Source organism: Pristiophorus japonicus, chromosome 11 (assembly GCF_044704955.1).
Source record: "Pristiophorus japonicus isolate sPriJap1 chromosome 11, sPriJap1.hap1, whole genome shotgun sequence".
Classification (NCBI taxonomy): Eukaryota; Metazoa; Chordata; class Chondrichthyes; family Pristiophoridae; genus Pristiophorus; species Pristiophorus japonicus.
Genome location: NC_091987.1, coordinates 70506554 through 70519705, shown reverse-complemented (window position 1 = coordinate 70519705; position 13152 = coordinate 70506554). Strand labels below are relative to the sequence as shown.

The 13152-nt window shown below is 42.4% G+C and overlaps 1 protein-coding gene across 4 annotated transcripts in view; it reads right to left on the bottom strand.

Moving 5' to 3' along the window:
• Window positions 1-13152, bottom strand: part of wdr3 (WD repeat domain 3) — a 57437-nt gene that overhangs the window by 30634 nt on the left and 13651 nt on the right. For all 4 annotated transcript variants that reach the window (XM_070893511.1, XM_070893510.1, XM_070893509.1 and 1 more), the window contains 3 exons: window positions 11462-11559; window positions 6285-6395; window positions 4812-5042 (listed from right to left, as the gene is read on the bottom strand). In XM_070893511.1, the coding sequence (XP_070749612.1) occupies window positions 4812-5042; window positions 6285-6395; window positions 11462-11559 (440 nt within the window). The remainder of the gene's footprint in view (window positions 1-4811; window positions 5043-6284; window positions 6396-11461; window positions 11560-13152) is intronic.

Below are 13152 nucleotides of genomic sequence, written 5' to 3'. Positions count from 1 at the left end.
TGCTCCAAAAAAAAACGGCGCAACTCCTGGGGAAACTTGGGCCCCTGGAGCAGTGTAGTTAGCCGTGATACACCGACTTTGTGGGCCAAAAAAAAGCCGAAAATCTGCCTATTAATTTGGCCACTCCTTCATCGTTCTGGTCCCGTGGCGTGGCGCTCAGAGCCTGCGGAGGCCAGAGCTTCGGCCGCGCTTGCTCAGCGCAGCTGGCAGGAGGGGCGGGGCTTGGGCCCAGCGTCTCCGCGTGCCGGCAGGGGGGCGCATGTCCGTTTCAACGTGCACGCATGCACAATGGAGCAGGAAGCTTGGCAATCGGCCAATTAAAGGGAGAACGTCCTCAGTGCCTCAACAGCATTCGCAATGGACCATATATAAAGGTGAGGTGTGAATAGTGAATTTTGGGTGGCTGAGGGAGTGGAAAGGAGTGCTGCATAGGTGGGAGAAAGGTGAGAACTGTGATTTTTCAAGATAACCTGAGTGTAACTCCAATACACCAAAGACGCAAGAGCGTGCAACAAGAACAAATAATTTCCTCCATGAGGAAGTGGAGAAACTAGTCACTGTCACTGAGGACAAACGACTGGAGTTGGATATCAGTAAGAGTGGTCCCACAAAAGTCCCACCCAAAGAAATGAGAAGATGATGCAACCTAGTTGCAGAAGAATACTCCACAGGGGTGAATACCGCAAGATCTGGAAGCCAGTGCAAAAAGAACTGGCAGGACATTGGTCAAGTAGTGAGTGTAAGTAATATCTTCATCTTTAAATGGAATTGCAATTGAAAATGTGACCATCTGTATATGTCCCACCCATCAGAAGCGCACCATGTGTGAAAAGTTATATTTTCATCTTTGCAGAAGAAATTGGCCCACAATAAAAGGGAAAGACTTAGAACAGGAAGAGGGCTGCCAAATCTGCACCAACTATCACCCCTGGAACAGAGAGTTGCTGCGTTGCTGAGTCGCACCGGAAGAAAAAGAATCAGCTCTGCACAAGCTGGACCCACACGCGAGGGTGAGGTTGAGTCATTAAAATGCATCGCTCGCCTTCAAATCAACCTGCTGACTGGCTTGCTTCGCGTGAGACTACTCATGCCACCCATCCTGCCATCCCTGTGCTGCTAACTATTTGACTGTTCTGTTGTATTTTGCAGAAGAAGACGACAATCCTGAACATCCACTAGAAGATCCAGATGCGTGTGCTCCAGACCAAGGCGGGTGGGGGGGGGGGGGGGGCGGTGGGAGGGGTCCATGGAAATGTGTTCATGGGAGAATGCTGATCGTAATATGGATCAGTCCATAGTACAGGGCATCACACTGCCAGAAACCTCCATGAGCTCCGTGGCGACATTCCATGGTTTCACACCTTCCGAGGTTGCGGGTCCCAGTGGCGGTGGTGAAATGCATGTTGGGATACCCAGTGCCCCACCATCCCAGCCTGTGCCTCACACTGGAGGGGTGTCACTAGGCAGACCCACGGTGAGGGGAAGGAGAAGCCGACCAGTCTCTCCTGAGATGCAGTCTTCATCAGATGTTAATCAGGTTATATCATTGGGTGAGGAGACCAATGCCCTTACAAGATCACTCGCAACGACCATCAGTGGGGTGCGTGATGAGGTAGCGACACTGTCGGGAGAAATATCAGCACTGAGACTGGAACTGAGGGCAGGCAAACGATGGTAGATGCCATGAGGGAGCTAGCTGCTGCAATAAGGGCACAAAGGCCGGATACTCAAATGCCATTCCCACTTCAATCCACGCACCAGCCACCGGTGGGACCCAAGCCGAGCCCCCAACCGCCCCCCCCACCCCCCCACCCACCCCCGCCACCACCATCACCGATCCTATGAGGAAGTGCACTTTCCCCGAGATGCAGGTGAGGGATGGGTGCAGCCTTTCTTTATTGTTGTTGTTGTTCTGCATTGTAAACTTTCCAATAAAAGCTATTTTGCATTAAGACTGAATCACGTTCCATTATCACCACACAACATTTAGGAACAACTGTAAAAAAATAAATTAATAAATCCCTCACCCCTACAGTCATGCGTGCTTGCCGCCCCTAACCCTAGCCAAAAGGCTAGCCGGTGCGTTCTGCAGTCGGCAAGGCAAGACTGCTCTATTTTCAGTAGCTGATTTATCTTTCCTTTATTTTTGATGATGTTGTGGAGATGTTGTGCTAATGCTGTGAAGGTGTTTAGTGCTTTAGAATCCTCTAACTCTCCCCCCTCCCTTACCCCCAACATCTCTGGCTACCTGCACCGATTTCTTAAATGTAGGTAAGGTTTTTCTGTGCCTACAAAAGTGGCCACATACACTGGCCTAAGTTAGTTTGGAGTAACTTTTAGCTGGCCAAATTTGCTTCTATGGCCAAAACAGGCGTAAGTGTCTGGTAAAGCCCCCTAAAACCTAACTAACTGACTTACACTGGAGCAAGTTAAATGGGGAAATTTGCGATTTTTAAAGTTACTCCAAAAAAAGTGGGGCAACTCCTGGGGAAATTTGAGCCCATTAAGTGTATAAAACTAATTTACCACTTGAATTTGGAAATTGTGTTATAACATACGACAGTGTACTTCATTGGTTTCCCAATGTTGTCAACCAAAAAGATGGTCTAGACTAGTGTAAACAAACCACAGACATTGAATTTACATATATGCAAGTCGAATATTAGTGGATTTACATATGTGCATGCCTAATATAAGCAAGTTGTTACATTTTAAATAAAAATCCTAAATTGTTCATTAGTTGATAGTGCCATACATGCAACTTTGGCAACTTTACTGTGCACCCTCGTTGATTGCACTTAAGTTTTCACTATACTAGTACAATGCTACTCAACTAGATTCTGAAAATGCAGGAACACAGAAAGTGACTCCCCACCCATTAGTGATGATTAGGGTTACCTGTGTAGACATTTGATTTACAGTTCAGTACTGAATTATCCTTTCCCTTATATGTTAGTTGATCTCCTGTGGCATTGTTCATGTGGAGTCATCACCAAGGGGCTAATTTTAACCCGGAGCAGCTTTTCTGCAGGTAGGGAGAATGCAGAATGCAGACGTTTCAGGCCAGGAGTATATTAACTGCTGGGCCCAAACTAAATGCTGCAGTTAACTTCACACCCGGAATGGAGGTGGGGAGGACGCATAGCAACTTCGAGCAGGCGGAGATTGGGCAGTCAGTTTCCATGCAAGTAATGGGGAGGGGATTTCAGGAGGGAAGAGGGGAGGAGATGGCAGGGGAGGCCACAACTTTCCTTGTGGGTCCCGGAGGAGCACGTCTGCTCATCCTGGCCACACAAAGAACATTTTAAACTTATCTGGTGGGCCTCTTCATCATTCTCACTAGCTGCCGACTTGCTTTAGCTTGGTGGGAAAGCCATAGCACCTTCCCCACTCAGGCACTGCTTAAAATGTCGTTGTGTGTCCTGTTGACATAATAGGACCCAGATTTGCATAGATGAACACACACACACTCCATTCATCGTGTATGCTGTTCGCTTCATACTGCCTAAAGATAAATCACGAGCAGGGGGACGATAGCGGACAAGGCAACGCAAGAGCGGAGCGGCCCAGAGCCTAACAAATGAAAAGTGTTTTTAGCATTTAAAAATAAGAGAGCGAGTCTTAATACTTAAAAACCTTCAAAGAAATATACAGTTAAAAATAAAATCTTGAAGACATATTTTGTCCCTGTACGAGACCTTGGTCAGATTTCAATCAGAATACTGTGGCCAATTTTGGTCTCCTCACATGGTGGATGATAGTAAGGCTTTAAAAAGGATGCAGAGGAGGGCCACAAGATTAATTCCTAGTTTAAAGCACCTCAGTTACCAAAATAGGCTCAAAGTGCTGGGTCTCCATATTTTAGAGCATAGGCTATGGGGTGATTTGATCGAGGTGTGTAAGATGATGAAGGGAATAGAATGTGTTGGTGTAGACAGTTTTTCAATTAAATAGGTTAGGGAGGTCCAAGAGCCACAATCTTAAATTATGGAAGCCCAAAACTAGGTTAGATGTTAGGAGATGGTTCTTTTCCCGGAGAATAGTGGACCTGTAGAACAGGCTGCATGCTTGTGTGGTGAACTCTGATTCTCTGAATTCCTTCAAACGAGAGCTGGACCTGGGACGGAGATTAACTCATGCAAAATTTAGGTACTGTATAGCATTAATTAGGGCCAGAGTGGTCTCCTGGGCTAGTTTTGATTGTCGAACAGGGGTCGAAGAGAAATTTCAGTTTTTTCCCCTTAATTGCCTTGGCTTTTTTTCTGTTTTTTCACCTCTCCCAGGAGATCACATGGCTTCCGGGTGGGGTGGGGAGTGTATACATTGTGATGCACAAGACATTGCAGTTGCATGGGACAGGCTGGATGGGCCAGAGTGTCTTTTCCTGCCTGTTATTGTTCATATTTCCACAGCAGGCCATATTAAGGCGCGGAAGGACAACCTGACTCCTGCTGAAAATGGTAAATTTAAAACTATTAAAAGATTAAATCAATTGTTCTAAAATTAAAAACAAAATAAATCTTTAATTAAAAGTTGAAAATTAAGGATAACAGTAATTTACCCAAGGAAAAAAAAAACACTGCAGATAAAAAAACCAAGATGACATCCAATGTGCTTGACAGCACAGAGTTGTTGCACAGTCATCCATGACTGCATCGGCTCCTTTGCTCACAAGTTTACATCGGTGAAATTGTATTAAGTGTGGACACAAGAACTTAAAATGGGCAAATGTTGACAGAAAAACTGAGACAAAAAAGTAACAGGAAGTCAAGTGGCACTGTCAAATGCATGCAGATGTAATATGTCCAAACCTGTTCCATATTTTGACCGTCTCAGCTGAAGCAGAGAGTACTGCAATGTTATCCGAACTGAAGGCAAGGGTCCTTGCATCTGTCCTGTGGCCTGCAATGGTTATCCTGGCCATCTTTGTCCACTCTGGTGTTTTCACTGTTGGGTTCAGACTGTAGGCCTCAACAGTGTTGTTCTGCAGCAGCATCACAACCTTTAGTTCCCCGTTTGGCACGAAAAGAAAACTGAAAGATCTACAGCAAAAAAAAGTATCAGGATCAAGAGGTTAAAAGTTGCAATAAATCATATTCCAAGAATGAACACACTAAACTAGAATTCATTCACGGTACTGAGTGATGTGCGTAAATTCAAGATTAAAGGCATCCTCTAAAGATGGAGGCAACAACGACTGTTCAGCAAAGCAATTAATCTAAACTGTTCATTTCTAGTTTCTGCACCAACGTCAGCTAAGGAAACTGAACCACTTTCCCTTTATATGCTGGTAATATAGGTCAAGATTAGTGAAATAGCTCTTCAATTAGATATAATACACTTTCTTATGCATGCGTAAAGTCATAACTAAACAGCAGGATAAACCTGCAGGTACACTATACAACAGAAATAAAGCGCAATCCATCAGTCTATCTTTTGCCCATGTAACAATGCATAACCCAATACACACCGGTGTACACAAAGCAGAGCCCAATACACACTCTGTGATGTTTCAGAGTTCCAAGCTTTTGACTTGAAAGCAAACTCCCTTCATTTTAATTTTATCCACAGATATCAAGACAGTTTTTTTTTTTAAAAAGAGTGTCAAAGGAATGCTGCTCTAATATTTCAGTGAGTTGCTATTCAAACTGTGTGAAGAACAAACATATACAGGATGAACCTCCCTTATCCGGCACCCTTGGGACCTGGCCTGTCCCGAACGAGGGATTTTGCCGGATGAGGGGTGGTCACGTGTTTGGGTGGACTGCGTCTTTAAGTGCTGTTGCTGGGGTAAGTATGTGTGTGCGATGATTGCCTGACTGACAGTCAGTCCAGCCAATCAGTGTGCAGGGGGCCTCAAAAAGCCGGCGGGCCCAGAAGAGTCGGCGAGCCCCGGCAGGCCCAGAAGCATTGGCCCGACCCCCCGGAGGGAGCACTGTGTGGAGGGGCGGCCGGCCTGAGGGCTGTGGCTGCAGGAGTTCCAGCAGGGCAATGAGGAGGAGGAAGCCGATTGAAGAGAAAGATTATATTGGTGAATAGGATTTTGACGGTCGCGTTCTGCGCATGCGCCACCCGGGAATGGTTCCGGACGAGGGGTGGTGCCGAATAAGGGAGTCCCGGATAAGAGAGGTGCAATCTTTTTTTAAATTTTTACTTAATGTTTGAAAAATGCAACCTAATCTCTGTGAATGGGAGCTTTCTCAGCACTGACCAAAGAGTTTTGTTTAATGTAAAAATTATATCACATGTAATTCCTTTTTTTTTGGTTGACAATTGAGCCTCACCTAATTTTTCCTGAGGCTTTGATATTTGTGATTGTCTGAATTTCATCCTTTAGGGTCCGTTCCACAGCAGGCTCCAAGTCAATGTCCGATTCCCCTGACTCAGCCTTTCGCCTGTTGAATAATCCACAACAATAGATCCCATTTAAGAAAATACAGTCAAATAAAATAAATTAATTCCAAGTGCAAAGCATTCCTATTTACTGTAGTCATTATTATTGAGACCAGAAATGATTTAGGATGCCTTTTTTTCTCCCGACCACAATTTCAAGTCAATATCATTGGAGTTCAAATTCCTTCTGTCCTCCCATTACTATAATGACTTCCACAGATTGCCTTTAATAACTCTACTTACCTGAGGCATCTAGCCTTTCTGTCATTATACAAACAAATTGACTTGTTAGAAATTCACAGTAAATTCTGGCAGCACATGGTTCCTTGAGCCATGGTTCTCCACTATGAAGTGATGGTACATTATTTCGCAACTTCACTAGCACTTCTCCAAGCATTTACAACAACAACAACTTGCATTTATATAGCACCTTTAACATAGTAAAACCTCCCAAAGCACTTCACAGGATTTTAAAAATTTGACACCGAGCAGTATAAGTAGAAATTAGCGCAGGTGACCAAAATCATGGTCACAGAGGTATGTTTTAAGGAGCATCTTGAAGGAGGTAGAGAGGGAGAGGTTTAGGCAGGGAGTTCCAGAGCTTTGGGCCTAGGCAACAGAAGGCACGGCCACCAATAGTTGAGTGATTATAATCAGGGATGCTCAAGAGGGCAGAATTAGAGGAGCACACACATCTCGGGGGAGAGAGATTGTGGGGCTGGAGGAGGTTACAGAAATAGGGAGGGGCGAGGCCATGGAGGGATTTGAAAATAAGGATGAGAATTTTGAAATCGAGGTGTTGCTTAACTGGAAACCAATGTAGGTCAACGAGCACAGGGGTGTTGGGTGAGCGGGACTAGGTGCGAGTTAGGACACGGACAGCCGAGTTTTAGATCATCTTAGTTTATGTAGGGTAGAATGTGGGAGGCCAGCCAGGAGTGAGTTGGAATAGTCAAGTCTAGAGATAACAAAGGCATGCATTTACACCTTGATTTTAGGCTGATCATAAGGAGTAAAGTACCAGGAAGCATTGGAAAGGAAACAAACATTGGTTCACAGATCTCTGGGAGAAGACTAACAATACCGAACAGATGCAGTAACAAAATGCATAAAGTATGCCATTAAGATTGAAACTGGTTAGTGAATGGATGCGGTACCCCATTTTCCCATTAGATGTCTTATAGTTCAACCTGTCACTGTTCTCTATTACTAGAGTTAGAAAGTACGTAGTAATTAACCAGTATTTCATGACTATTACCATTTGACCACTACTATAAATACTAGGAATGCGTGTAGTATCAATGCTTTGTTTTCAAATTAGCTATAATTTTAAAGCAGCTTTTGATCAGTGCATATCAAGGAGTAGAAATCCAACTAGCTGTATGACATTGTTTTCACCCATTCTCTTTAATATGGGGAAAATTGAGGCCTGGTAGGTGCAGGAACCACATTTCTATCCTCAAATGTCTTAGACATAATCAGAAATTGATCTAACTTAACTTTCTATCAATCCCTTGTATTTATTCACATTAAATTAACTAGTTTATTTTTGAGAAATTAATATGTTGAGAAACTCTAAAAGCAGCTGAACATATTTTCTACAAACACTTATTTCTGCTAGCTACCCATTATAAAGTGCATGAAATTTAAATTAAGCTTTAAAAATGAATAAAAAGAACTGCCCAATTACAGGCACATAGATGGCAGTATTGCACGGCAGCAGTTTTTTCTTTAAACTATCAAAAGGAATTTATTGTATTTGAGAAGTTGAGATGAAATATCTGGCTGGCGTAATTGTAGTTGAACTCAGATTTATGTATGACTTTCAAAGAAATGTACTTTTAAAGAGAACCAGGCAAGACAATAAAAAAAAACAAGGAACTGAGGGGCGATTAATGCTTTTCACATAATAAATGGTTTGTTTGTGAGAGGTACTGAACTGATCTGACTTCTGGGAACCTTGAAGGAGTGGGGAGGGGCCTGGAGCAGGGGAGGCCTAAACGTTCCTTGTGGGGCCAGGAGGAGCACAAGGAAAGTGAAAGCAGCTTGCCTTAAATGGCCTCTTCTAATTCCAGATCCTCTTCCTCCTGTATTTACCTGACGGGGCAGCTATTACAGCTTTCGTACTCAGGCAAGAGTAAAAATTGTAGTTGGGGCTCAATGGTATCATCAGACTCCGATCTATTAAAATCGCATCTGCAGTTCTTCCTAAAGCAGGTAACACAACTCTGAAAGTATCTCCCTACTAAACCTCAGCCTCTGGAGACAGTGCTTTTCAATCACTGCCAGGTACATGTGTCTGTTTCTGTAGCTGCAACGAGTAGCATAAAGTCGGGGCTGAACTGTACATCTTTGGTGCCATCTGGCACCTTTTCTCTGCTCCTGCCTCTCCGCTAAATCAATTGCAGGAGGAGCAATGAAAGGAACTCCTAGTGTAATGAACTTACATTGAAACTCAGTGAAACACAAGGTCCTTACTGAATCCAGACAGACAGGAATCTGGCCCAGCTACCACATTACAAACTCAAATCACGGAGCTCCTCCTTTAACCAGCAATTATCCAGGAAACAAGCAGGACAAGGCTAATGCATAGCTTAGGTGCAATAGTACATAATACCATCCGCTCTTAGGCAGTCATTTCAGGTCAGGCAGAAACTGACTGGAATCGTGCATTACAATTAGCTCTCCATATTCTTGGCCACTATTGCACATTTGCTGCCAGCATCAGTGTCTATAATCAACACCAATTACTAGGTTAAGTAACAATAACTTTCTTTTGCTTTAGAAGTGCCTGTGTAAGTAGCTAACGAAAGTATTTTGTGATTTTAATACCACTTTCCCAGCAATGCTCACAGACAAAATAATACTTGGAAAAACTATTAATAATCAAAAGTTATATGAATCAGCCAAATAAGTTGTACAAATGCAAACATAAAATAGCTCTGCAGAGCTATGTGGGCATTTGCCAAGTCCAGTGGTATAGCAGAACATAAGTGAAAGTCTGCCAAGAACTCAATGTCCCTTACCGCTTCACTTTAAAGCTCTACAGTTCACTTGATGTGGATTCTGTCACTATTTTATTTTATGTGTGCTGCTACTTCGGAAATATTCCCACTATATTTCCTGTGTTTTCTAGTGCTGGAGTTCAGTTTTTCGATTTTACTTTCTCCCCTTGCTTGCCTGTCTGTCCCGAAAGTGATAACTGAAGGTGGCTCAACACTGAATGCTTTTCAAACCATCAGCAGCATCACAGCCAAACCCAACATGATCTCTCAACTTTCCATGCACACTTCCAGAAGGTGTTGTGTGATAGTGATCAGGGATAGGCATTTTGGCCAATATTGCCTCCCTCTAGCCCAGAGCCACTGAGATCAACGGCAGATACTTCACCAGCAATGTAGCGGGAATTAGCTAATTTAGCACGTCAGGAATCAAACCTGAACCTCTTGATTCAGTACCACACCACAGAGTGTACTGAGCCATGAGGCACTTGTTGAAGAAGGGAGGGGAAAGATTTCGCACTGGACTTTAAAAAAAACATTTCAAACACCGGTCTCAAATTGTGAATAATGTGCTGGAAGTCACAGGAAAAACAAAATCTCCTCAAACTCTTCTAAGTCAAAATTATGCCTAGAACATCCCCACAAAGCCAAATAAATCTATAAATAAAGCAGACCAACAGGTAGTGTCTAGTACAGTTAAAGCTTTAGCACAGCAGTGTGCATTCCACTAACTCACAAGATAGATATGGATGTGAAAGACCACCAGGCCAAGCTTAGCTCATCCATTCAGAAACAAGCTACAATCCCCTAATTACTATTTCTTAAGCGATTACAGGGTTTATGCCTCTATATTTCCCTGAACTCCATTCCATATGCTGATCACTCTTTGTATGAAGAAGGTCCTGACATGTGTCCCAACGGTGTTGTTTGCTCGTTTTAATCTGTACTCTCTTTTCCTGTTGTCATGGTTTAATTTGAAGTAATATTCCAGATTTTACTTTTCTGTATGCTTTATTATCTTAAAGACTGCTAAGAAGCTCTCTCTAAGCCACCTCTTTACTGACAAGCCCAAGTTTTTCAAGCCTTTCATAAACACTAGGGGTCAGTCTCCTTTATCCCTTCAAGCACATCTGGGAGGGCACTGAGCACCTCGGGTCTCGTCGCCGAGAGCATGCAGAAAACAAGTGCAGACAGCGGAAGGAGCGTGCGGCAAACCAGACTTCCCACCCACCCTTTCTTTCAACGACTGTCTGTCCCACCTGTGACAGACTGTAATTCCCATGTTGGACTGTACAGTCAGCTGAGAACTCACTTTTAGAGTGGAGCAAGTCTTCCTCGATTTCTAGGGACTGCCTATGATGATGATGATCTCTTCTGCCCCAACTCAAAGGACTTGAATGTGACAAAACTGGACAAGGTGCTCAAGATGCAGTCTGACCAGAGCAATGTGCAATTTGAGCATGACTCCACTTGCACTCTACTGTTTTGACACTGTAGTCAAAATTGCTACTTTGTTGCAGTGACTGAACATGTTAAGTATCGACTTTACTAACAAACAAGTTAGTGTGATGATTTGTGCTACCCACAAAATTAAAACATTTCAAACATTGGTCCTAACATTTCAACTTTTCCAACCACAGATAGTACAACTAAAAACAAAGAGCTTGTCATATGGGATATCACACACTCCTCAATTGTGGATAGCGAGGAGCACTAAATATGCCGCAAACCATGCTCTTTGCCAAAATAAATGTAGATCTAACCTAAATGTTGTTTAAGGCGCCTGAATTCCAAGTGTTTCTAGCACTACAGCGAGAGCATCAGAACGAGATGTTGATGAAGCTGAAATCAATAACTTCCATTTTGTTTGCTGTAAGCGCCCGCTCTAAGAAATCAACTCTTATACTTTAAAGAAATCCCTTTCCTGTGAGATGTTATATTTAGATGGTGAAGCAGCCCTTCTCACCGAGAGCTGTTAGTGGGGAGAAAATTCAATGAAAGAGACTCCCTTTAATGACAAACCGCCATGTTACTCATGGAGTCAATTTAATTATGCTTTCGCTCACTTTGCCTTTTTCTTGGCTTTCTTTTGTTTCTTTTCAATCTTTTTATTCACTTCCTCTTCACTTAGGATCTTAAAAACCTCAAGAACACCATCTGTGCCCTGTAAAGCAATTGTAAAACACAAGATTAAAGTGAAGCCACAAGACTGGTTTGCCCCACCAGGCCAGCTTTGCTAAATTTTAGATTTAGACCACTAGATTCCCATTAGTCTCAAAAATTGAAATGTTGTAATTTTGATTTTAACCTAGTTTATTCTGTGCCACTCTCCCTCATGTAAAAATAACTATTGATCATGTTTTGAAATGACTAATAACATGATTCACAAGGTGCTTCAAATCTTTGTAATTGTAGTTTGAAGGGTTATTTTGTGACAATTTTGATTATTCTTTAAAAGGAGTGGTATGTTAACACATTTGTGCTGTGTACAAATCATGGGTAATATTTAAACTCAAAGATAAATGCAATTATTGTACACTCACAATGGACTATTGTCTAATTAGTTTCTTGGGATGTGTATATTGTACATCATTAAGTCTACTTATCCAATACCCATGTATTTATAATATATTAAATTCAGACATGGGGCACTCCTCTGTCAACCTGCTTTATGGGAAATCCCATTATAAAAGTGTCCACATTTCAATGCAACAATTGCTATGTTTGTAGGTAGCAATGTGATAGGATTTTCAATGTTAAATGTGTCACAAATCGCTGAAAATGCTTTCTAAAAATAACAAATTTCCCAATTTCTAATGTCCAAAATATGGATTTACACAAAATTGTAAAAATTGCACATATCACAAGTACACGATTACATTTATTAATTGAATTATCTTGTGTCATTTAATGTTTTGACTTGAAAACCTCAATCTCTTCCAAACCCTGGGCTTTGAGCTGATGTTTGTGCCTAGTGCAGTGAAACTGTGAGCTCAATTTCAACTGTGCAGTCTGAGCATGTGCAGTGTACCTAATTTACCACAATGCATCAGAATCACTCAGCTGTACTGAAGGATTATTTCTCAAGCATCTAGCAGTTTGTACCCAGTAGTTTGTCTTCAAATAATTTTAAAAGACCGGATGACTAATTTAAAGTTTATGAATGATTTTGTTTTAAAAAGCCTGCGTGTGTCTGTGTGTGAGAGATAGGGAGAAAAAATGACAGTGTACTGATTACATATCTGTTTCTTTCTGTTGTAACTTTTATTTCCTGTTCCGTAAAATTCAGAAAGTGTATTAAGTTGAGGGGCCAGAAAGAGGGTGCGAGGGAAACACGAGAGGAGAGGAAGAGCAAGAGGGGAAAGAGGGGGAGAGAGAGATAGATTTTCCTTCGGGCAAATGTCCAGTCTTCAAAAAAAAAAATTAAAATTCAACATTTTTTTAAATGCAAAATCAATTAATTACCTCACCTGTGTTTTGTTGACAGAAAAAATAATTTATAATTGGCTACATTCGTGAAAGAGAGTTAGAGGGGGGCAGACGGTCTTTTCTCATTCTTTGATATTTTATCAAATAAGCAAAGTCCCTTTGAAGGAAACGGGTAAAAGGGAGAAGAGGAAGGGAAGGAGGGAAACAAGTTTAGGGCAAGGGCTTTGCGCCAGCTGCCCTTGGGGAGAGAGTGGGAGTGATGGGTGGGGTAGATTGCGGGTTAAGGGTGAGGTGTGTGGCAACGGAGAGGGGGACAGAACAATACAGA